This window comes from Ciona robusta, chromosome 1 (genome assembly GCF_009617815.1).
Source record: "Ciona robusta chromosome 1, ASM961781v2".
In the NCBI taxonomy this organism is placed as follows: domain Eukaryota; kingdom Metazoa; phylum Chordata; class Ascidiacea; order Phlebobranchia; family Cionidae; genus Ciona; species Ciona robusta.
In genome coordinates, this window is record NC_143235.1 from 10349713 (window position 1) to 10373539 (window position 23827).

General features: G+C 39.3%; 2 protein-coding genes and 1 long non-coding RNA gene across 4 annotated transcripts; 2 read left to right on the top strand and 1 right to left on the bottom strand.

The window, feature by feature from the left end:
• Positions 1–388: 388 nt before the first annotated feature.
• On the bottom strand, positions 389–12450 carry LOC149743014 (uncharacterized). 2 transcript variants are annotated; one of them, XR_016385280.1, is made up of 4 exons: positions 12101–12450; positions 1927–10037; positions 1123–1207; positions 389–896 (listed from the first exon to the last, which is right to left on the bottom strand). It is a non-coding gene; the product is annotated as an uncharacterized LOC149743014 (long non-coding RNA). The 2 variants fall into 2 exon arrangements; XR_016385279.1 differs by lacking the exons at positions 1927–10037; positions 12101–12450 and adding an exon at positions 1290–1618.
• On the top strand, positions 2827–15359 carry LOC149743015 (chondroitin sulfate synthase 1-like). Its single transcript, XM_089879782.1, has 12 exons — positions 2827–3432; positions 3503–3610; positions 3992–4117; positions 4262–4378; positions 7397–7514; positions 8339–8454; positions 10963–11145; positions 12651–12763; positions 12830–12941; positions 13233–13391; positions 13478–13556; positions 13790–15359. The coding sequence occupies exons 1-12, from the start codon at positions 2827–2829 to the stop codon at positions 14596–14598; spliced, it is 2646 nt and encodes an 881-aa protein (XP_089735908.1). The 3' UTR covers positions 14599–15359.
• A 1025-nt stretch (positions 15360–16384) lies between these two features.
• LOC149743016 (chymotrypsinogen A-like) lies at positions 16385–19966 on the top strand. Its single transcript, XM_089880341.1, has 6 exons — positions 16385–16839; positions 16981–17078; positions 17201–17357; positions 18102–18213; positions 18684–18853; positions 19403–19966. Exons 1-6 carry the CDS (start codon positions 16495–16497, stop codon positions 19565–19567), a joined length of 1047 nt encoding a protein of 348 aa, XP_089736467.1. The 5' UTR covers positions 16385–16494; the 3' UTR covers positions 19568–19966.
• The last annotated feature ends 3861 nt before the right edge of the window (positions 19967–23827 follow it).

Here is a 23827-nt window from a genome sequence, read left to right on the forward strand (position 1 = left end):
TGTAGAAATGTAATGATTTTACTCGGTACCGGAGCGGGGTAGGTAGTGTAGAAATGTAATGATTTTACTCGGTACAGGAGGGGGGTAGGTAGTGTAGAAATGTAATGATTTTACTCGGTACCGGAGGGGGGGGTAGGTAGTGTAGAAATGTAATGATTTTACTTGGTACCGGAGGGGGGTAGGTAGTGTAGAAATGACTTATAATAGATACCATACTTGAACCAGGTATAATAAGGCAGTGTTTTGGTTCAGACATCGTTTAAAACGTTGTTGTACCTGAAGCACATGCGAAGGTCCTGTAAAAAACCTAACGATCACGCAGAATGGCGGCCTCCTGGGTGCGTGGTGGAACAGCCAGTGAGCCAGATATGATAAAATAAACAAAGCATGAATTTTCAAAAATTGTTTAATATTTTTTTAGTGCTGGAAAAACAATGTGAAGAAGTGTTTGCACTGCCTTAGTATACTTCATCTTACTTGATCCTTTGAAACTTTATCTGTGAACAAAATATAACAGTTACTATGGTATCAAGAGGAAACTGTAGAAAGGGGGAGTATCAACAAATATTTAAATGATAGAAACCATTCAGATTTATTCACTATCGCTATGCTTGTACCACAATGGCCACCAATCCAAACACTTTAGATAATGTGCTGCTTTCTGCATTTCTTCATAGTATTTTGACGTATGAAACTTTTCTGTACTAAAATAAATGTTGCTGATGTGGTCATTTAAAAAGTACATTTTTGGGACAAGCTGTATAATATATATATAAGAAAATGTTTTATAAAAAGACGTAGATACAAAAATCACCATTTACATTGTCATCCAGTATACCAAAGTACCAAACTCTCCTTCACAGAATTTAAATGCCCGCCAAGTTGTGTTTGGTTTTCTGTAATTTAAGTAATATGATTAAATATTATAAAAGCATAATGGTAAAATGCAGAGTACTTTCAATAAAATTTACTGTGTACAGGCCATGTGTAATGTATATTCAGATAAGCTTATTGATAGCAGGCAATCCATAAACTAAAATGACCAATATGTTATTGTGCAGTATCCCCTTCCATCCAAGATGTGGATAGGGTAAAACACTTTACATTAAATAAAAAAATTACCTGCGATGCGTTGTTCTGTTGTAGACAAAATATTACATACAAAACAGTATATACCAAGTACAACCCAAATCAAGTTAACCAATACCTACCCCCTCCGGTACCGAATCACATTTCTACACTACCTACCCCCCTCCGTACCGAGTACAATCATTACATTTCTACACTACCTACCCCCCTCCGGTACCGAGTACAATCATTACATTTCTACACTACCTACCCCCTCCGGTACCGAGTACAATCATTACATTTCTACACTACCTACCCCCCTCCGGTACCGAGTACAATCATTAAATTTCTACACGACCTACACCCCTCCGGTACCGAGTACAATCATTAAATTTCTACACTACCTACCCCCTCCGGTACCGAGTAAAATCATTACATTTCTACACTACCTACCCCCCTCCGATACCGAGTACAATCATTACATTTCTACACTACCTACCCTCCTCAGGTACCGAGTACAATCATTACATTTCTACACTACCTACCCCCTCCGGTACCGAGTAAAATCATTACATTTCTACACTACCTACCCCCTCCGGTACCGAGTACAATCATTAAATTTCTACACGACCTACCCCCCTTCGGTACCGAGTAAAATCATTACATTTCTACACTACCTACCCCCCTCCGGTACCGAGTACAATCATTAAATTTCTACACGACCTACCCCCTCCGGTACCGAGTACAATCATTACATTTCTACACGACCTACCCCCTCCGGTACCGAGTAAAATCATTACATTTCTACACGACCTACCCCCTCCGGTACCGAGTAAAATCATTACATTTCTACACGACCTACCCCCCTCCGGTACCGAGTAAAATCATTACATTTCTACACGACCTACCCCCTCCGGTACCGAGTACATTCATTAAATTTCTACACTACCTACCCCCCTCCGGTACCGAGTACAATCATTACATTTCTACACTACCTACCCCCCTCCGGTACCGAGTACAATCATTACATTTCTACACTACCTACCCCCCTCCGGTACCGAGTACAATCATTAAATTTCTACACTACCTACCCCCCTCCGGTACCGAGTAAAATCATTACATTTCTACACTACCTACCCCCCCCGGTACCGAGTAAAATCATTACATTTCTACACGACCTACCCCTCCGGTACCGAGTAAAATCATTACATTTCTACACTACCTACCCTCCTCAGGTACCGAGTACAATCATTACATTTCTACACTACCTACCCCCCTCCGGTACCGAGTAAAATCATTACATTTCTACACTACCTACCCCCCTCCGGTACCGAGTACAATCATTACATTTCTACACTACCTACCCCCCTCCGGTACCGAGTAAACCATTACATTTCTACACTACCTACCCCCCTCGTATACCGAGTACAATCATAACATGTAACACTGCGCCTACCCCCCTGGTAGCGAACAAAAACATTACTTATACGTCGCAGACGAGAGATAGTAATCTCTCGAACGATCAAATTGAAACGAAGGAAAAAGGTTTTTACACGAAAAAAAGGGGATTCTCTCAAAATGTAAATTCCTGATTTGGCCTACGCCGCGCGTGGGGGGTGTTATAGGCAGTACCATAATTATCTCCTTAAGCTATAAAGTTACAATACGTATTTAATTATGGTGCACTCTAGTATTGCAGAAATAATTTAGTTATAAAATGTGCTACTGATTGCACTTAGCAAACTACCTGACTGTATAATGTCAGGTGTCCATCCCGCCAGCACTGTGGGCTACACCTCTACTGCTGGTGACTGGCTTTATGGCTCAGAGGGAAACCAAGACATACAACTTTCACCAGCAAAAAGTCCTGATAAAAAGAAGGTCCAGCTAAAAGATCCTGATCGTTGCTTCCCAGTAAAGGTGGCAGTGGAGTCCTCACGATTGTTTGATAAATCAAGCAGCACAAATTACCAGCTATGTTCCAAGAAGTTTCCCTCTATAAAATTTACTTTCGAATCTCTGATCAGGAACAGCAGAGTAAACACTGAATGCCTGGCAAATAGCGCTGCAAAAGCGTACAGAAGACAGAAACAGATGGTGGTGCCGTTTATTTGGGGCATTCTGGTTGGGATAACTATTACTGCGCTCCTGTTTCAACAGCACATACTTTTTAGTGGGACAATTAATTGGCCACCTGATGCTGGAAGAGTCGTAGCCATAGACGATACATTAAGGAACTCTATATTAATAGGGGCTAATAAATCTCTTTCTAGTAGAGCTGTTCAAACAACTATATCAACACGGTTTGTTCATCAGAATTTGGGAAACAGTTTAATTTCAAGTGATGCCCCACCATCATCAAAGGTTAATTAAAAACTAAAAACTCATTACATAAAATTTAAACCAAATTTTATACATTTTTTATATTTTTCAGATTGAGGAGTCAACGAAGGTAAAAACTCGGTTGTATGTTGGGGTCATCACTGCCGAAAAATTCCTTCCTACAAGATCAGTTGCTGTGAACAATACATGGGGAAATCAGGTAATTATTGGTTGTTAAAATAATTGTCTATGTCGCATAGAAATTTTTAGGCCTTTATTACTATTTAAAGGGTTCACAAAAACTACAGCCGACACAACAAAACTTAAATTGTTTTTATTTTAAACTGTGAAGAAATGCGCATGCTTGATAATTTAGCCAAGCTCATAGCAGCGCACAAACACTGTTGTAAAATATAAGCCTGCATTGGTTCCTCAGCACTGTGGTGAACATTAATATTTCATGAAAATGGTTTGTAATGTTGCTGTGAAAAACGTTCTATTGCTTTTATATGTTAAACCTGTTGCACTTGTAATAAGGAAACCTAAAGATTGGTTTCCAAGTTGACTTTGACTGTTCATTCTGGTTTCCTTTTCAATACAGGCTGACAAGTTAGAGTTCTTTGCCGCTAATGGAACCCCTGAAGAATATGGTGTACCAGTTGTAAGTTTGGAAGGAGTCAGTGACCATGAATATCCTCCGCAGAAAAAAGCATTTCGCATGCTACAGGTATGTTGTGTTTTATTTGTAAAATTTAACTGTCCAATGCTTCATGTTCAAACTGTTTATTTAGTTATTCAACTCCGCTGGGTACTCTCATGCACACATAAATATATGTAACTACTTTAAATCTATATGTTTCATTTTATACAGCACATCTGCACACATCATATCAACGATTTTGAGTGGTTTGTCAGGGCAGATGATGATGTTTACATGAGGGTTGAGCTACTCAAGCAGTTCCTGACACAAATCGACGCCGAAAAAATGGTGTGTATACATCTTCTAATGTTGAAAATAACTGAATATTTTATTAAAGTTAGTCCGCTTATGTACCACACTGCGTATTGTTACATTACCATCGTGTATTTTGAGTTAGTAATGCATTGGGTATAACACAATAACGTGATACATTGGTTACTGATTAACGGGATGTAAATCTGAATAACAGAGTGCGGCGTTAACTCTGATATCCTACTTATCTACTTCTAATGTTTAAATTGACAACTAAATAAGGTGTTCGCCTCTTTAATTGCATGGTCAGCCATGGCCCTTCTCATAGAAAAGTCAGTGATGACGAATTTAATTTCAACCCGAAACACAGTCCGTATTCTGTAGCTTGTTTTTGTTTGGTCAAGGTCGCTGCACACCTTAAGGTTACGTTTTGCTGTTGAAATTTTCGCACCTATCCATGCAAGGTACGGCTGGTTGTTTTAAGCGATTTCCGCCTTGTAGCTATTCGTTTTTTGTGATTCACACAGCTGGTGTTTAAAATTCTGGTGCGTGGTGCCTATATAGATATTCTACGTTTGCCTTGTTCAAACAGCGCTCCATTACGAAATCGTCAACAGCTTTGCGGCGCTTGGCCGTTTGACCGTAAACAGGACACCTTCTTTGCCATCGACCCGTCCTTAAAACCACTCGTGCGGCCAACTTACTGGCTTGAAGTGTTGAAAGTATGACTTATAATCACGGACTGGCCATTCGCTACGGTCCGAGTGTTATCTCTTTGCTTATATCGCCGTAGGATATACAGGGGGTTGTTAAAGACCACTGACGATTTATCGGCGTTACAATCAGACGCATTTATTGATGCGAATGGACCAAAATATTAACACAGGCAACAGTTTGTTATGAAACCGCGAAAACACGCTTACTCGGGTCGGAAGCGCCAGCTTGGCTCGGGTACTAAGCTCCGACGAAATACAAGAACACTTCAAAACAACAGCGGCTTGGTAAAGTTGATAACACCAGCCACTTCTAGTCGTCAAGTGCGTTCCCAGTATTCACCATCATGTCCTAATAATCAAAAGTGAAAGTTGGGATCTTGCCACACGTGCTTGAACTCGCCAAGCTCCTCGATCACCAGCTGGTGTTTTAACATATCCCGGAACTCTTTTCGACCGCGAGTGAACATCCGCAAATTGTGAAGCACAAAACTGTCGTGGCAAGCCGTATTACGACCGGCTCCGATTTCAGGGCGCAGTTTCGCGGCCATTAATTCTAACTTGCGGTCATGATAAACGAATCGTATAATGGAAGTTTATCGCGAGCTCCACTTTCGTTTTTGAAACGTAACCTGTGTGTAGAACGCCCGCAGCCTATATTGGTATTTCATGGCTTTATTTCGCAACCTACAGGTGAAAGCCAGCTGTTTCGCAGTGGTAGATTCCAATGCTTAAGGACACACAAACAAACAACATAAGCCACGACGTCGCTTACGACAATATGTCGTTTGTTTCTTTAACCTGCAGCACAACAACACGTCGAAGTCAGCACTGAGCGTCCCGCCCCGTCTCACCGGTTCCAATAACACCTAATTTCCACGTTGACCGTACGCAACAGTGACGAAATTGACGAGAAATTTCCCTTAATCCTGTTGCGTGAAAATCAATAACGTACGCGACACGTTCAGGGCTGGCAGCCATCCACGCGTTTGTTTATATTAATTATCCAATTATTTTGCCGTCATTTAAACTCCGATTGCCGCCTTCTGTTGTTTATAGTTGCTTAAATGGATACGCTGAAATCATAAGGCGGCGTATTAATACACGACTAATGGAAAGCACTTGCGATGAGGTTGGATTGTACAGGATTACTTAAGATTACCATGGTCATACCACCATATGCCCCATGTAAACCTATATATTAAACACAACGCTTCGCCGAGCGATATTGTGAATAAAATTTGGTTTCGAATCAAACATCGTCCCATATTAATCGTGTTTTCAATCTCCGCTATTGAAACGGACCGAGTTTAGTAGCTCGTCGCTTGGATACTTTACCAACCGTGTATACGGACAAACGGAGCGTCTATTGTCCTCTGCACGGTATATATATCTTCTGTAAAGCGACGGTTTCGGGCTAACACCGGCCTGGCAATTGTTGGTTTTACACGCATCCACCCGACACACCGCAAGTATCACTCGCATCGTGGTCGTCAACTGTTGCAATACAACCATGTACGTCATATGTCATAACGCTTCATTAAATCAATTCATCCCGATGCTCAAAGTATGGGATTGCGCGAATAATCTTACGTCCACAACTGTCTAATGTACGCCAATATTTGAACGTAACTTAGCAATTTCGGGCATGTGCAACAATTCTGACTCACAAAGACACCAATGGATAGGTCAAACCTTTGCCTCAATTTTTGTTATCGAACAAACAATTTGGTCGTTCGATTATAACAATTGCGCCACGTTGACAAATTTTCTATTTCCCATTTAAACCGGTTTAAACTAGTTTCAACCAAAGGCAAACAAAAGTAGTTTGATAATAGCGCTGTGGTCAACTATTACCATCTATCTACTCTTCAAGATGTATCAATAATTAACGAACCGTCTTAACATTAAACATTTAATCGACCGTAGTCGTGTAACGAAGTAGTTAAAATTGTCTCAATTTCTGTGCAACTTGAATAATGCCGGTAACTCGACAGCTTTGAAAATTCTTAAAATCGTTTAAAAAGTTACGAGGCAATTCACTGTTGTCACCCCACTATAATGCGCTAGTTTTAAATTTTATTCTCCTGCCTTTCGTGTTTATTAGCACTAGCTTGCACTGTAAATAACCTGCGCAACCAATTAAAACACGTTTTATGTTGTATTTTCAAACATGTTTAAATTTACGAGAAAATGGTCTCCATGAACGGTGTATTCAGCACTGCATCAGACTGCACGCGAATAAAAAACTGGATGTTTCGAATGTTTTTCGGGCGTTTAAAGGATTAGTACTAATTTCTAACCCCTGATGACACGTATCATTGATTTTCCATTTGCGCAGATTTACATGGGTCAGCCGGGGCACGGAGTACCAGAAGTTCGCGACCGACTTGGACTGCACGGCCACAACTTCTGCATGGGCGGACCAGGGGTCTTCTTCAACAGGAAAACACTTAAAGGTTGGTGCTCAATAGCAAAGGTTAATCTGTGTTCACAGCTCAGTCTTCCGAGGCTGGCGGTTGAATTCTCCTCGGGGTGTTGACCTTAGCAATTGGTCGGCTTCTACTCGTTCAACAACAAAGCGAGTTCTTTAAACAATTGAAACTAGCAAGCTGTTTTAATTTACGCACGCTGAGCAGCTGTGTAAATCCATTCGTTTTAACAACAGCTATATTGTTTCTAATTTCGAATCGCTGAAATGACTAACGCGAGTTTTTATGACTGGCAATTACCACTTCGTTATCCTGTAGTCAAATATTTGCAAAACGAATTGGTCACATGTTTTCACAATCCAGTAGGCTATGAATAACCCAACTATGTAACTACCTGGTATGGTAGGTACGCACGTATACATATACCTCATTCTTGAGCAAACACAACGGTAGTTAAGAGAAACTGTTTTATTACTTTTATAGACAGGTTTCGTAGTGCGTTAATACAAAACTTTACATATAGTACTGTGGGGGAAGATGGGACACCTTTAGCACCTAATGTTCAAATATACTGATCAAGTTTTAAACAATAAACAACGGTTTATGGAAGTCGTGAGGATATGGTTTTATAATTTCTCTAATGTTCTTTGTTTACTACCAAATGGAACGAGAAAATAGAATGAAAAGGTGTCCCATCTCCCCCCACCCTACTGTATGAAAAATTCTAATAAAGTGCTGCAAGGTGTTTTTTTTAACGCATAAGAAGGCGATTTGGCCGTTATTTGTTTATCGCTAGCTAAAACAAGCGTGTTTACTGCTGCTGACTTTTGACATATTTATTCATATTTCAGCCCTGTGTCCTCACATCAGCCAGTGTATAAATGACGTCGTATCCGGCGAAGAGGATGTGGAGATCGGACGATGCGTCACAGCTCATTTGCATATCGAGTGCACTCATGCGTGGGAGGTTAGTTCACCCACATATAGTTATTCCGCATGTCACGTCATATTACGTAACATGTAGTGCATACAACCAGGAATTGACCTATATATCGTACAAAACCGGCTTACGAAGAATGCCCATTACGCTGCATCATGGTCGCTATCTTGTATCGGCAAGTAATAGGAGAGCTTTAACTGGTTAGGCTGCAGTCGTCTGAGTTGCCATTTTCATACCTTCTAATCATGCTGTTACTTCGAATGCTCGTTTCAGAAACACGAGTTAATGATTTGACAAGTGTTACGGCGTCATAAGCGCGGTTTAAATCCAACCCAGTGAAGTTAAACTTTATATTTATGTTTCTCCTTACGTACATAAACTGCCTCGTTATCACTATAGACTGTCTAGAGTTTAGATCGTAACATTACTGATTATTTTCACAAGGCAACTGTATGGTTTCTGCGGCAGAACTATCGCATACGATATCAGTGTAAGACGTAAGTTCCCCCTGTCTATATTTCGTTTAGATTTAGAAGGACGCCCCCGCAAAATATTTCTAGCATGTCGTAATACGATACTCGTATAACTTGGTAGTATAACCTTACGGGAGACGTGATACCTATCGTAACTTAACCAGTTTAATGCGGTATATATATATAGTTGTGTTATGGTCCAATTTTCAAAAAAGGCATAAATTTGTATTTATCTCTGCATACGATGACAACACACTGCGAATCGAATCAAAATATTTCAGAGCAACGAAGAGAAGTGTATAAGTAACAAAACGAAAGTCGTTAAAAACACGCAACGAATAAAATCCACTTCAAAGCAAAGACACAAATTTACACCAACAATCATTCGTATGCTACAGTGCCAATGTGTGGGAATTAAAAAATGGAACCTTTTAGACAAATTTTATCAAGGCGTTTTAATACGTTTCTGTACAAGATTTCCTGTTCATTTTATTCTGTTTTTTTCAAGCCGCTAAATCAGTTATATGATGTTAATTGCTTTAGTTTCTCTGAATCAGTCGATTATATTACAATGTACGGAAACAGAAGCATCGCGAGCATTGTACATTTGGTGTATATATGATACAATTCATCGTGTATGACAGGGCTATATCGCTTTGTCTGCAATAACTTTTTTCGTAAACAATGTACAGTCAACCAGACGATGCTGCATGATTTAAAACTGCTTCATAAGCGGCGGATAATCGGATACAGAGTAATACTAATAATCATCGAAACTCCGACTGAATGAGTAAAATGTAAATACCAAAGTAAAATGTAAATACCAAACAAACACGTTTTTCTTCGGGTAATTTTATGCCGGACATTCTTTCTTTCTCGGTGAAGTTCCCGAAAAAATCTCGGATTTTTTTCTCCCTTCTTTAAGTGGAAAATTCTTAGTAATCGCCCATGATTCGATTACATTTCTTAACAACGTATATCTCCCCATTTCAATTCCCAATAATAATCACAGTTGGTATAGTTGCAACCTGATGTCGTAAAATAAACCTTGCAGGGAATTCTGGATTTTATTTCAATGCCGTTTATGTTGATATTACGCCAATTATTTTTAAGGTTTCCCCCGCACCGATCTTCGAACTGAAATACAAATACGGGTGAAATACTTTTACGGTTCGTTAAATTTAGGCGAAAATTCTCACAAATTTATAACTATATCTGTGACATCGAAACTCGAAGTTTCGATTCGTGTGTGGGTTTCTGCGCAAGCATTCCAGTCTGGTTTGTTTTGGGAGCTTCAAGGCACATGATGACGAAGCCTTAAGGTGTAAACTATAGGTCGTTAACTATAGACTCGTTTATGCTGCTGTTTCAACCCAACTCCTCGCGAAGTGTTTCATAAACATTCTTGTTTTGAATCATAACCCCCCCGCTTTTTTCCAGAAATAATGAGGTCTGTGTTGAAATACGTCATTTAATCTACCGTGGTTACCTAAAACACATACACGTCCAACGGACGTGCTATACATGCGGCTCTAACTTATAGTTTCAACTAAAGAAAATATTATTTGTCAGTTTCAGATAACGGAATTTGAAACTCCATGTCGTTCTCTCGCGTCGTGGGATTTCCCACGTACCAGATTGAACATTAACTTATAGCGCCCACTCCGCCCTTCTGTTAATTTAACTAGCAAGCATTTTTATAAGTTCTTAAAATCAACATACCGTTCGGACAGAGACTGCGTTACTGTGTCAAGCGTACTTTTTGTAATACGAGAACAATTCTAAAAATGTAGATTCCCTCCCCGCATTTTTTTTAAATTACAGTATTACACCCAGATAAAAAAGAATATTCCAAAATCCTTAACGACAAGTTACATTTCCTCGTATACCTCCTGGCTGTGTATTCAGTTTCGTTCATTGTTTGCGTTTTTGTTCGTAAAATATTTATTATCTATTTTCTACAGTCAGTCTTGTGTTTAACCCATGCTGCTACTGATAAGCCGAATCAATACATTCTAATAAACGTATTGATCGAAAAATAACTTCCAATCTATCCTTACAGACCCTGAAACTCTTCTACCATTCCTACCAAGAAGAATACACTGAGGAGAAACCATTTCTTGGCAATCTTGCCGAGAACGACCATGTCAATAAAGCTCTCACTTTGCACCATATTAAAGTGCCTTACATAATGTATCGCGTGCACCGACATTACACCAGTATTATGGTGAACGCTACTGTGCAGGTGAGTCGGTTCGTTTTTAGATTATTTAAATTTTGTTTATGAAGCTAAATTGTTTAAAAGTCATGTTTACGACTTTGTTTTTCAACCCGCGTCACGGTGTTTTGTGTTTCTTTCACTTTGAAGTGCCCGTTTAGGTTTGCATGGTGGTCTACTCAATGTATTGGAATGTAATGTTTATTTGAATTTTACTTTTTTTCGCAAAACCAACCTCGCTTCGTTAGGTGGGGCGTCTTACGTCTTACGTTAATGTAGTTCTTGATAAAAAGTCGTAAAAATATGAATCACTCGATCGCTATGGACAATCGTCACCGTTTTTACAGCTTCCCAATAAGTGTGCTGGTCAACAAAACGCTAGATTTCATTACCCAGCTACCGTAATAGCTGTTCTGAGTGACTTTCCACACATCAAAGCCTTCGTCTCATTTCTTGTTGGCACAGCGCAGTTTAATGAAACCTAACGCTTTAACAGTCACACAACTGTTACACAATTTTTTATTAACTCCGCTTGTTTGCGGTGCTGTGCAGTTTGTTTTCCTCTTCAGTCTAATGCTGTCAGCACTTTGCCGTTTGAGAAAACCCAGTCGCTTGGCTCACACAGGTTGTCGATGAACGTAAAGCAGACATGAATTTTTGGATTAAATATTTAGCAAACTACAAATTCCGTACCCGAAGCATTCGATGCGCCGCTGATATAGTGGGGTGGGGGAAGATGGGACACCTTTAGCACGTAATATCTAAATATCCTGATCGTGTTTTAAACAATTAACAACGGTTTACGGGAGTCGTGAGGATATAGTTCTTTAATTCTTTGAATTTTCTTTATTTAATACTAAATTAGACGAGAAAATACAATAAACAGGCGTCCCATATTCCGCCACTCTACTATATATAGGAGCTGTTAAGTTATAAAAGCGACAATTTCCAAAGTAAAAGACTATACCAACATTTTACATACCTAACATTTCCGTATTATAGGGTACTTTTCCACTCACATAGCCAAGGTTTTTCAATTCAAACCACAAACGTTGCGGTTTTACCCGAAAGTTAGCGCCTCGTCGACAAATTTACGACCGGTGGTCTCGACTCCCATACCACAGCAACTTAATGATTTCTGTCGATGTGCCAGTCGCGTCACAGTTCGCTCGTTCTTACGTGCTCGGAAACCTTTATCGTTTCCAATTTCAGCGTTCAGTGCATGGTCGTTACGTGTGGCCCAATCTAGACACGTTTCCTGCTGCATGACAAAGGCAATAAGCCCCGCGACCTTGCATGCATTGTTGCCATTGTTATGTACTGTGTGTTTGTGTAGGTCATGTACCTTCTTCTTTGAGAGGTCTGTTGTAATACTATAGCGGGGATTGTAAGTAGGGCGTAGCAGAAAAAAATTCCACCAAAACGATAATTAAATTGTTTTTTTATTGTTATGTTTATATCCGATATTACTCTTGTATTGTATTTATTATGATACTTATGTGAACCTACAGTAACTTACAACTTCATTTTAGAAAATGAAATCACAGCGGATCGACCTTGAGCTGTCCAACATTCGTCTACCCATGGATGAACAGCGCCAGCTTGTGACCAGCAAACAGATTCCCATGGCGAACAAACCCAGCCAGTAGGTGGCAGTCGTGGTTTAATGTTTTCATATTCTGTTCTTAGACTAATCAAACGCTTATTTCAGCTTACGTGAAGTTAATACATGGAAATCATTTCGCACCGATTCGATATACTCTATAGCGGCCGGTGACGTCACGAGTGACATCACAAATGACGTACTTGCTGATTTAAAACAGGTGAGCAACCATACGATCGAAACAATAACACGTGTATGAACCAATTTCAATTTTAACAAAATATAACTTTTATTTACCTCTTCGAAAACAATGGAAGATCTTGTTATTTAAGGACACTTTTTAATGAGAATTTTTGGTATTCAGTAAAAATCATTATTTGATTTTCAGTAATTCATCCTACCATTAGCTAGAATCAACAATTTTAATTTACTTACTCACGAAAGTCGCAATACTCAGCTTTATTTCACGCTGTTTCAAATAAACTTGTATTGATTGAATGTGTTCAAATAGATCGGGGAAACTGGTATTGACGAAGCGATCGGTCTTCCGCAACAGCAGTTTACCTACAGTCACGTAAGCGATGGTTACCTACGATCTGATCCCGTCCGTGGAACTGACTACTTGCTCGACGTTTATTTCAGCAGCAAATCAAACGACGTTGCTGACGAAGTAAGTTTATCATCTGTGTGCTGAAACCGCTATTGTGGTTAACATTGTAGTGATCTCTCTATAAAAACTTCACATTGTGGTCTCAGATTCGTCGTGTGCATCTGGTACGACCTTTGAGCGAGTTGGAAGTCACGCATGTTAAAAGACCTTCAGTCGCCAATAAAGGTAACCATAGAAAGTTTATGACTCTGTTCTTGTCACAGTAATCAAACACTGTATTTGATTTGACATGAACATTTTACTCATTATCAAATTGTTATTATAAAAAATATAGCAGTTCTACCTAGGGAAAGTTCGGGTAATTGGGTTCTCCTTTTATCTGGGATCTGAGTTTAGTGTAACAAATAAGGAAAAATGACGTCATGATCAGTTTAAAAATTATTCTCGTTTTCCCTCAGGTGCGAGACCTCCGTTCTACGTCATACTTCCATTACCCGGGTCACGTGGTTCTGACCTAGACGTGTTTGTGCGGAACGAGTTTGAGCCATCTTTCTTCGTACCTGAAGACGACCGCGCTTTTTTGATCGTCGTGCCGTTAGGTGGCGCCGACAAGCAGCAAAGCCCAACTATCAACGAAGTGTCGGATTGGTACAGAGTTAAATACCCCCAAACTCCGATTACTATTTTAGAAAGATCTAGCATCCAAACAGTGGAAGATGCTTACTCTCAAGGTCTTGCTCTTATCCAGGAACAACAGAAACCTGGTGACCTGTCGCCGCTGGTGCTTTTCACTGCGACAAACCTTACTCTGACGTCAAACGTCTACAGTTCGTGCCTCTTTCGTACCGGGTTGTCTGACGTCACACAATCGGACAGTTTCTATAGCAACTACAACTTCGTCGATTACAAGAGCCGAAGAAAACGTTCCAGTCGACCTTTCGCGCAAATCTATCAACCTGTCCCATTCCGGATTTTTCCGCTTGCATCCGGAACCCAAGAGCCGAACACTGGAGCACAGATCGTTAATGAAGATATCGGTTTTTGGGACACGTCGTCTACCTTTGGCGAAGAAGGCAACGACGTCTTAGCGCCACTATGCGGCCGACTAAACGACCTCGCACTACCCACAGTTGGGCTGAGGACGCACGAGAACACAACTTCTCAACAAAAATCACTAAAGCAGTCCATATACGAGCGCATATATAGCGGACAACTGACTATTATTCGAACGCCTGACCGCAATTTTTTTACTAAACCTAGAAGGTGACAAACAGATGTAGCCACGTAACTGTGCGTCCATACACTGCTAGTGTTATCGTCGATATCATGCCTGACGTATTTAGTATTTATTATTCTAACTCATTTTATACATGTATATATCCTATTTATTATCACATTATTATCACACGGTGAAAGGTACAATTAGAGAATTCTTTGTTTTTTCCGCCTTAGTTAAAAGACGTTTCGTTTCGCCACCATGCAGTATATCATTACCGAGCATGCAAGACTGACAACAAAGCATTTTACTTATTAGGAATCAACTGGTCTTGCCAAGTTGCAGGCCCGTTTCGCTTGGCTGCTCACCCACACAATGCACGGGTGCTTGAAATATTGTTAAGTTTTGCATTTTCTCAAATGACAATTTTAGTATTTTGCGTTAGTATCTATACATGCTTACGTACTACTTACTTGCTGCTAATTTCGGTAAACAACCCCACAACAACCGTTACCATTTACCAATAACAGTTCTAAAAAGCTATTTTTACTTGCATTCCACAGACACAGTTGCCGTGACCCCTTTTAACAAACCTGTTTTTTTTTAAAACCGTCTTTTCGATTTCTTACGCTTAATTTTAAGAATCCACCCATGACAATTCTACAATTTAAGATTTTTGTAAAGTAATTTTCATGTATACTAAATCAACCCTACATATATGATGCAAAATCCTATCAGCGACGAAAATATTCCATTAAGTATTTTATCGAAGGTGCCAAGCCCCAAATTTAATATAACAGAGGTTTTCTTGATTTATTCGAATGATTTTATCCTATATGTTTGAAGTATAGTCACTAATGTAATTTTTGTAGTTCTGTAGTACCTTAACAGCACATCATAGAAGTATAGAGGAACCTATATCGACATATGAGCCAAGAATGAGATTATTACCAAAGTAAATGAAGGGAATTTATTGACCATAGAGTAGCAGGTGCATTCGCTAACGCGGTTAACCCATTGTTCAGTCTATACTAACTTTGGTTCAGATAAGATGTTTTATTTACAACTAATCACAGTTGTTAATGTGAAGGAGGATTACTATGTTTACTATATATGCAAAATTACAAATAAAATCTGAGATCTGTTCTTATTAATATAAGAAGTTTAGATTTCAGCATTAAGCAGCAGCAAGAATAGCATTTGCTTCTAAAATAAAGTTGATGTTTACTATGTTGTTACAAAATGTATATATTAAGGTGAGTGGCCCACATTATGGTGGGGAAGATGGGACACATCTCGTTCTATTTTCTCATCCCATATGGTAGTAAACAAAGAATATTGAAAGAACTCCAAAAAAACTTATTCTCACGACTTGGATGCTATGTGCTACTAGTGTCCCGTGTTCCACTGCCCAATCACTATATATTTGTTTAAACTTTGTACAAATGTGAAAAGCTTCCTTCTGATCTATTTTTCTTCTATATGGCTTATGCCCATTTGTGTAACATTTCTTAGTGTTTGCATGATTGTTTTTTGTCGTTACACAGATAAACATTTTAAACTGCCTTGCGATTTTTATATTTTTTGGTACCAAAGGTAATTTACCTATAAAGATCCGCTTGCAACATTTTAGTAGCAAATTTACGCTTGGGGCAAAGTTGCACCAAGACGTACACGGCACCGCAACCCTCCTGCGTCAATTCGTGATCGGCATCACCATGAAAGGGCATGTAGAGAAAATATTAGTTTGAATCGGAATTTCCGGCCACAAAAAAATTTGAGGTTAAAATTTATAAACAAAGTCACGATTTAGCTGTGTTATATATATATAACACTTCTCGCATTTAAAACCAGTTTGAATATGCGTTTCAGATAGGAACGGTTTAGGTATAGCATTATAAAGTCGGTTTTTGCTTTATTTCGATTTTACGGTTAGCACACTTGAACATGCATTTGTTCACTACGTGTCTCGTGTTGGTCAGTTTGCTTGGCGTTGTATTCAGCAATCCACTAACCGTCAACTCGCAGTCGAACATGGGAATTGAAAACGATCTTATTTTTTCCACCGGAGAAGGAGACTATGGCGAATTCAGCGGATACGGGGAGTCTGAAGAAACGACAACTCCAGAAACCACCACCACAACATCAACGACAACAACTAATGCCCCAACAACACCAGCAACCACAGGAACTACTACTCAATTGATGTGCGGTGTTGCTGCCGTTACCCCAACCTACGTGAGGAAAGTTGTACGTGGCACACAAGCTACACCACACAGCTGGCCGTGGCAGGTATAATGCTACAGATAAAAATGCATTTTCTTATATTCATATACCAATACCACTACCCAGTAGAGTAGTAGACCCTAGATAAGATCGTAAAGTAAAAACGCAAGATACAATTTGTTTATGTTTTGTGTTATCAATATATAGATCTCCATTTTCCAAGACGGTGAGCATAATTGTGGAGGAAGCATTATTGCAAATCGTTGGGTGATTACAGCGGCCCACTGTCTTGATGGTACAAACAGGTGTGTTAATTTATACATACAATTAAACCATCTTTATAAATTGCTGCGTAGTTAATTGGGCTCAAACGAGTGCATGAGCATAATTGCTACTTTATCTTTACCATGTTTTATTATTATTACAGTGCTTACCGTGCTCGGTTACGCATTGTAGCCGGCATGCATCGCTTATCTGCCTCTTCTGGCCCAGGCAGAGTATCAGTTGGTGTTTCAAGGATTTTCCTACACGCTGCTTTTGGCGGGGAAACAGACAATCCACTCGACGACATTGCGTTAATTCAGGTTAACTTGACTTTTTTATATTTCACAAAATTGTTGGGTAACTTTTTAATGACTGAATGTTATGGTGAGTTTGTTTATTAATATACCCCCATTTGACTGTTTTTATTACAGAGAATAATAGTTTATTGTTTGTAAATGGCAATTCCAACGATCATTAATGGATAATATACGAGGTCATTCTACAATGTGGCCATAAAATCATCACGACCTTTTTATTACTTACCTTTATGTCGCAATATGTCAACGACTATGACACCGTACATAATACGAGGGGCTTATAGTACGGCAGTTTAAACGTAGGTCTTCCTTCTTAAAATCACATGCGACTGGAAAAACCTATTATATACTAGTGCGGGGTAAGATGAGCTATTTTTTCACTCTCTTATCTTGTCCCATTTGGCCACAAACAAAGAGTATTTATAGAGTTATTGTGGTAGTAGTTTACCGCTACCTCGTCTCGTCTCGATAACATTCCTGCGCTTTTATTCCTGCTGCCCGCGCCGAGTAATTAACGCCTCTGTTGTGTCGTGTTGTGGGCACAGTCACCAGTTTAGTTAGTACTGCAGTATAGTTATGTTGTATAGCGTTTACTTTAGGTTTATTATGATGTATTATATCGTTATTATATGTTTGTAGATATCCATCGTTTTAGTTTGTTAAACCCAAATATAATAAGTTAATTTATCACAGTTATATAACGGTATCCTATCTTAACAGCTCGTATATATTATCTTTTACTTTCAGCTTCAAGTACCTTTGGTATATAGCAACACCATTCGACCCATCTGCCTCCCTCAAAGAGGGGAAACCCCTGCTGCTGGAACTACGTGTTACGCGTCCGGCTGGGGCGCCACAAGTAAGCAGTACATATTTATAAGCCAGTAATCTACCCTTAAACCGTGAGCCAAAATAAGTGGGTCGCTATTTGGTTTGGTTAAGTACTACCGCTATTGTTTTGTATAGTATTGTGGGGTAAGACGGGACACCCTTAGCACAAAATATCTAAATATCCTTATCGTGTTTTAAACAAATAACAATGACTTATGAGGATACGGTTTATAAATGTCTTGAGGATACGGTTTATAATTATTTGAATGTTGTTTGTTTACTACCAAATGGGACAAGTAAATGGAATAAAAAGCTGTCCCATCTTCTCCCACCCTACTATATTAATATTTGTGCCTAAAAATGTTGGGAAGGACTAATTTAATCGATAAAAATACAAACCGCTTGTTTTATGTACATACATTTAGCAATAACAAGCCAATCCTCTCGATGGTCGAAAATAGAGTGATTACAACTATATATAATTTAACTTAAATTTAGAGAGAGAAAGCGATGCAGTTGAAGGAGACGGAAGTGAGGCGTCTGATCCACTACTGCAAACTGACGCCCAGATTGCATCAGACAGTGCATGCTCTCAAGCTCACGGCTTGAATATTAATGATCAAAGCAAATACGTGTGCAGTGTTGGTACTGGAAGAGACACATGTGATGTAGGAACAGAGTTAGATATTATTTGTGGAATTAAAATAACTTATACTGTGGGGAAACGGGTGACCTTTGGTGCATAATATTTAAATATTCTGATCGTGTTTTAAACAATTAACAGCGGTTTATTGGAGTCGTGAGGACATATTTTTATAATTCTTTGAATGTTGTTTGTTTACTACCAAATGTGAGGAGAAAATAGAATAAAAAGGTGTCCCTTCTCCCCCCTATACCTCCTCGTGTGTTTCAGTATATATTTTTAATTTTTTGTTAGTTGGTAAAAGTATAATAGTACTAGTTCGTGGTATCAAACCATACATAGTCATACATTTTAAGAAAACACTGGGCAATGTGCTTAAGTGTCCCCTCTTCCCCCACTCTACTACGTATACCATAAGCTAAAGCTAAACGTAACTATGCTTGATGTGCATTTGTTAATACACATAATACGTTGATTTGGACGGGTAAGTTGATTCATATTCTTATTCAGTTGAGCATAAAAAAAACAACGAACTCGCATAGTTCAAACTAGAAATAAATACCTTTTTGTTCAGGGTGACAGCGGCGGTCCCTTGCATTGCCTGCGAAGCACTGGAAGTTGGTATCTTGCTGGAATAACTTCCTTTGGGGACGAATGTGGGTCAACTTCAGGCGGCGTTTACGTTGAAGTTCAAAGATATTTATCGTGGATTCAAGCACGCATGAACTACACCCCATAAGTCAAAACCGTCACCGTCCGTAATCCGAAGTTTTTGTCGTAATTGAAATGAATGTATAGAAAGGGGAAGATGAGACATCTTTTAATTCTATTTTCTCGTCCCATTTGGTAGCAACAAAAACATTCTAGGAATTTTAAAACCGTCTCCCCACGGCTTCCACAGACCGGTGTTAATTATTTAAAACACGATCAGGATATTTGAATGTTATTTGGATTAAAGATGTCCCGTCTTTCCCCACCCTACTATATATACTCCGTAAACAAAAACTAGCATTATTAATTGTTTTTTCTCTCGTAGTTCTATTCTACCTCCGTCTTTAAACGGGGGCCTAATATTTTAGTTTTGTGGACCTTAATTAATTGATACAAACTTACACAATAACATGCCCGTTTAGCTCGATTGCTGCTTGTCAAACTTTTCGTTTATTTGGTTTTAGTTGATCTTCAAATGTTATGGCAGCTTTTAAACGAAAGGATGAGTTTATGCGACCCATACCAGTCAGGTGTACATTGTTTATACGCTGCCGACAGAAGCGGGAGAATATTGCTGACAGATTGCTTTGTCATAGTCGGGTTGTACACATCGCTTATCACGCATTGTGGGCAGTTGCACGGTGTTTTAATTTCAACAAAACGTTGATCCGACTTTAACTTATTTGAATACTTCACGAACTTAAAATACATTTTGATAAAAAAATGTAATAAACGACTACGTGGTAAAATAACACACTTTATTTAAAATGTATCGTTCCCACAAGCGCAGTTCTACTTCGTTTTTGCTTCTTTTTTGTTAAACACATAAATTGTAGGGCGATCCTCTGCGGCAGGCACAACTCGATACCGATCGGGCACCTTCCACTTTTCATCAATCGTTTCTCTGTCGGCATTCAGTCACGCTTGGCTCGGTCCGCATTTTTGCCAAAAATGTTGTCTGCGTTCAATTACGCTTCGTTGAGTTTTTCGAAACAAACCTTTCGCAACCCAGCGGAGGCTGTACCACTCATTCTCCCACATCTATCATGCTACCAGTAACCACGGCAAAGTTATATACGCTATAAGGTACTGCGTGCGTTTTCTATTTTTGCTCCCGTACGATTGAAATACAAATGAAGGATCACTTGCGCTTATCTGTGAACGAAAATACCAGCGAAAAAAGAAATTGTTATTTACCTGCGGTCCATTTACGCCATGTGAATCGTAGGCCTACTGTGATAGCAATTACCTTGTGGGCACAGGTTACAGCTTTGGTCGTTACATTTTTGGTTAACATTCGGATTATTAATTGTGTCTCAAGCGGGCATCAGCTTGCATAGCTGTATTTAACTATCATCGTAGTGATTAAACTTTGTGTGAAAACATATTTATATATTTTGTGCATGTAGTAAGTCCACCCACGGTACAACATTTTTTAAACTTTTTTAATGCATATTTTGGGTTTAAAACCAAACGCTAAACTGCCAAGCTTTACCACATGTTCACTTTAGTTTTCCTTACTCGTACTCCACAACACATTCCTACCGGTTAGTTTCAAATATTCCGTACATGAGTCACTTTTCAGTTCACATGGCAGCAATGTTACGCAATTCGACCGCATTCCACTGTGCTCATCACGCCACCAAGTGGCTAATTCATGATGTACATTCTGCACAGACAAGTCACGGTCACGTGATCATATTAGCGTCATTTTGGTACCGCCGAAAACGAGGTACCATTACGCACCAAACTATTAAGGTAACCTGTATAGCCTCTTACTGATATAATTAGAGCCCGACCAAAAATCGAAAATGAAGTCACGGTGATAATCTTCACGTTGGCGGTTCTGTAATACAATTAGCGCTATTAGAAGTTGCTGCAACCACAGACGGGTCAACGAAAGCAGAATAAACGGATCGTTCGTAGCTGCGAAGCGTTCAACTATGACAGAGGTTCCGCTTTGACATTTAGGTAGAGGTGATGTACTGCAAAGGAAAAACTTACCACCGATTAAACATTATGTTACCGGTCAGAACACTTCCACCTATACCGCAACTTTTTTTTTTTCTTTTGGTAATTAGAAGTTTACCAGAGCTTCTGTTGATGCCATTAGTTCATGCTTCGTTTAAAACGTCCACCATTCCTTACTTGGTGGTTTGACCCATGTTTTTTTGGGGGGGTCCTTGATGATAGTTCTTCCTAATACCGTCCGGAGAACGACGTACTACTGCGCAACCTACGTCACAGTACGACGTCATACCCCGGCGAGTAAACGAAAGACTGCAGCGCGGAAAAGTCTCAAAAACCACCTGCTAACGTGGCATGGTGTGGCGGGCTTGAATTAAACGTAGACAACCCGAACCAACAGTTGGTGTAAAAATGCCAGGTCTCTATTTTTCACGGTAACAAGATACGGTTCAGGTTAACGCTCTCTTGGTTTAGAGAGAGGTAGAAATATTTGCATCAGTCGCAGTAGGTTCCGCTTGGCTGGATTTCGAACCCACGGCACCCAAACTAGACCGGCTGATTCACTAACTTAAGTTTGGTACGTTTATATGTTACTTCAAAAAAAATTTGAAAAGTACATTCTCCATAAAAAACTAAAATTCGAATTGTCAATAAAATGTTATATTATTGAAATTACCATAGCTGAAAATATCATTCTACCCAAATTATACAATGTTTTATTAAATTACCTGCAGTTTTCATTCAGAATTCCCCACGATCTTGCATCCTGGAAAACGCATCCGCCAGGCTATTCAACAATTTACTCAGTTTCTTGAACACCTTCTGTTCTGAAGCATAGTGGCGAAGAGTTTTCTATGACTGAACCACTTATTCGACCGCTTTTCGTCCCACCCGTTACACGTAATACGCGGCACAGGTAGAACTATTTCACGCTTAAGCGCAAGACTAGTCGGCCATAACATAGGAAACTGCTTGCGCGGCGTTTTCGTCTATTTTCCCCGTTCTTTAATCTCTTCCAAAAAACTTCGAAGGCTGAGAGACATAATTGATGTTTGAAGCTACGTTATCGCACAAGATTTGAACCAACGCACATCAGTACCAAACTTTACCACCGTATGCGTTCTTTCATTGTGTTAATGCGAATACTTCAACCTATATAACCACGCAAAGCACTATTTTAAAATTGTATCGGTTTTGTACCATATTGTTGCCTGGGCGAGGATTTAAACCGCTTGGTTCATTGACGGTCTATCATTACTCAATACCATGGCCCGTACATGTTAAATTATTTACTTATGAAATTGCGAATAATTCACCTCGGGTTTTTAAATTTTAAAACTCACACTTATTGCAGACCCACTAGCGAAAGTGAAAGGGAAACGAACCAGAACGACGTTTCGGTTAAAGAATAATTACCAGCACAGCTACTGAGGGTACCAGGACAAAAGTATCGAAAGAATCGAAATAAATATTTTTAAAATCTTGAAAATTTTGGTATATAATTTACCATTATTGTTTTCAATGTTTTCTATATCGTTATGCCTTACTTGTTTTATTTATTTCAAAATTTTAACTGGTTTTCGTATATATACCTTGTTCCGTATTAACATGCAGAGAATTGTCACGGTAATAAAATGTTCCACTTTCCCCACAGAGACGAAATACACTCACATGAACGAGGAAACCAACTTAGTTACGTCATTGTTTCCATGGTTGCCGAACTACATAACATCTTGGGTGTTATGTATAAATACATTTTGGTTTATAAACCGCTAACGAACCTACGTACCACACAAACCCTATAAAAATCACCGGAGTTTACGTACTGTAGGGTTAGAGAAGATGGGATTTCTTTTCATTCTATTTTTCGTCTCATTTGGTAGTAAAAATGGAAAAATTCAAAGAATTATAAAACCGTATCCTCATGACTTCCGTGGACCGTTGTTGATTGTTTAAAACACGACCAGGATATTTGAATATTATGTGCTAAAGGTGTCCCATTTCCCCCCACTCTACTATATATAAACACTCAATATTTGTCTTACATATGAACTTTATAATGCGACGGTGATGGGCAACGACAGTCGTAATAACACGGGCGTTCTATTTCATACACTTGATGGCAGCATAGGGCAAATAAGCGACCATAGGAGGCGTACGTACGTCGCGTAGCCTTGTCGACGTATTAAGTCAAGGTTTAAACCCACACCTCGATAGGGTGGTATCCGATAATGCTTTTAATTGCATGTAAACTTTATCACATCGACAAAACCCAGGGAAGTCTTCTCGGATTTGGACGCACATCGTAAACGTAGCAAGG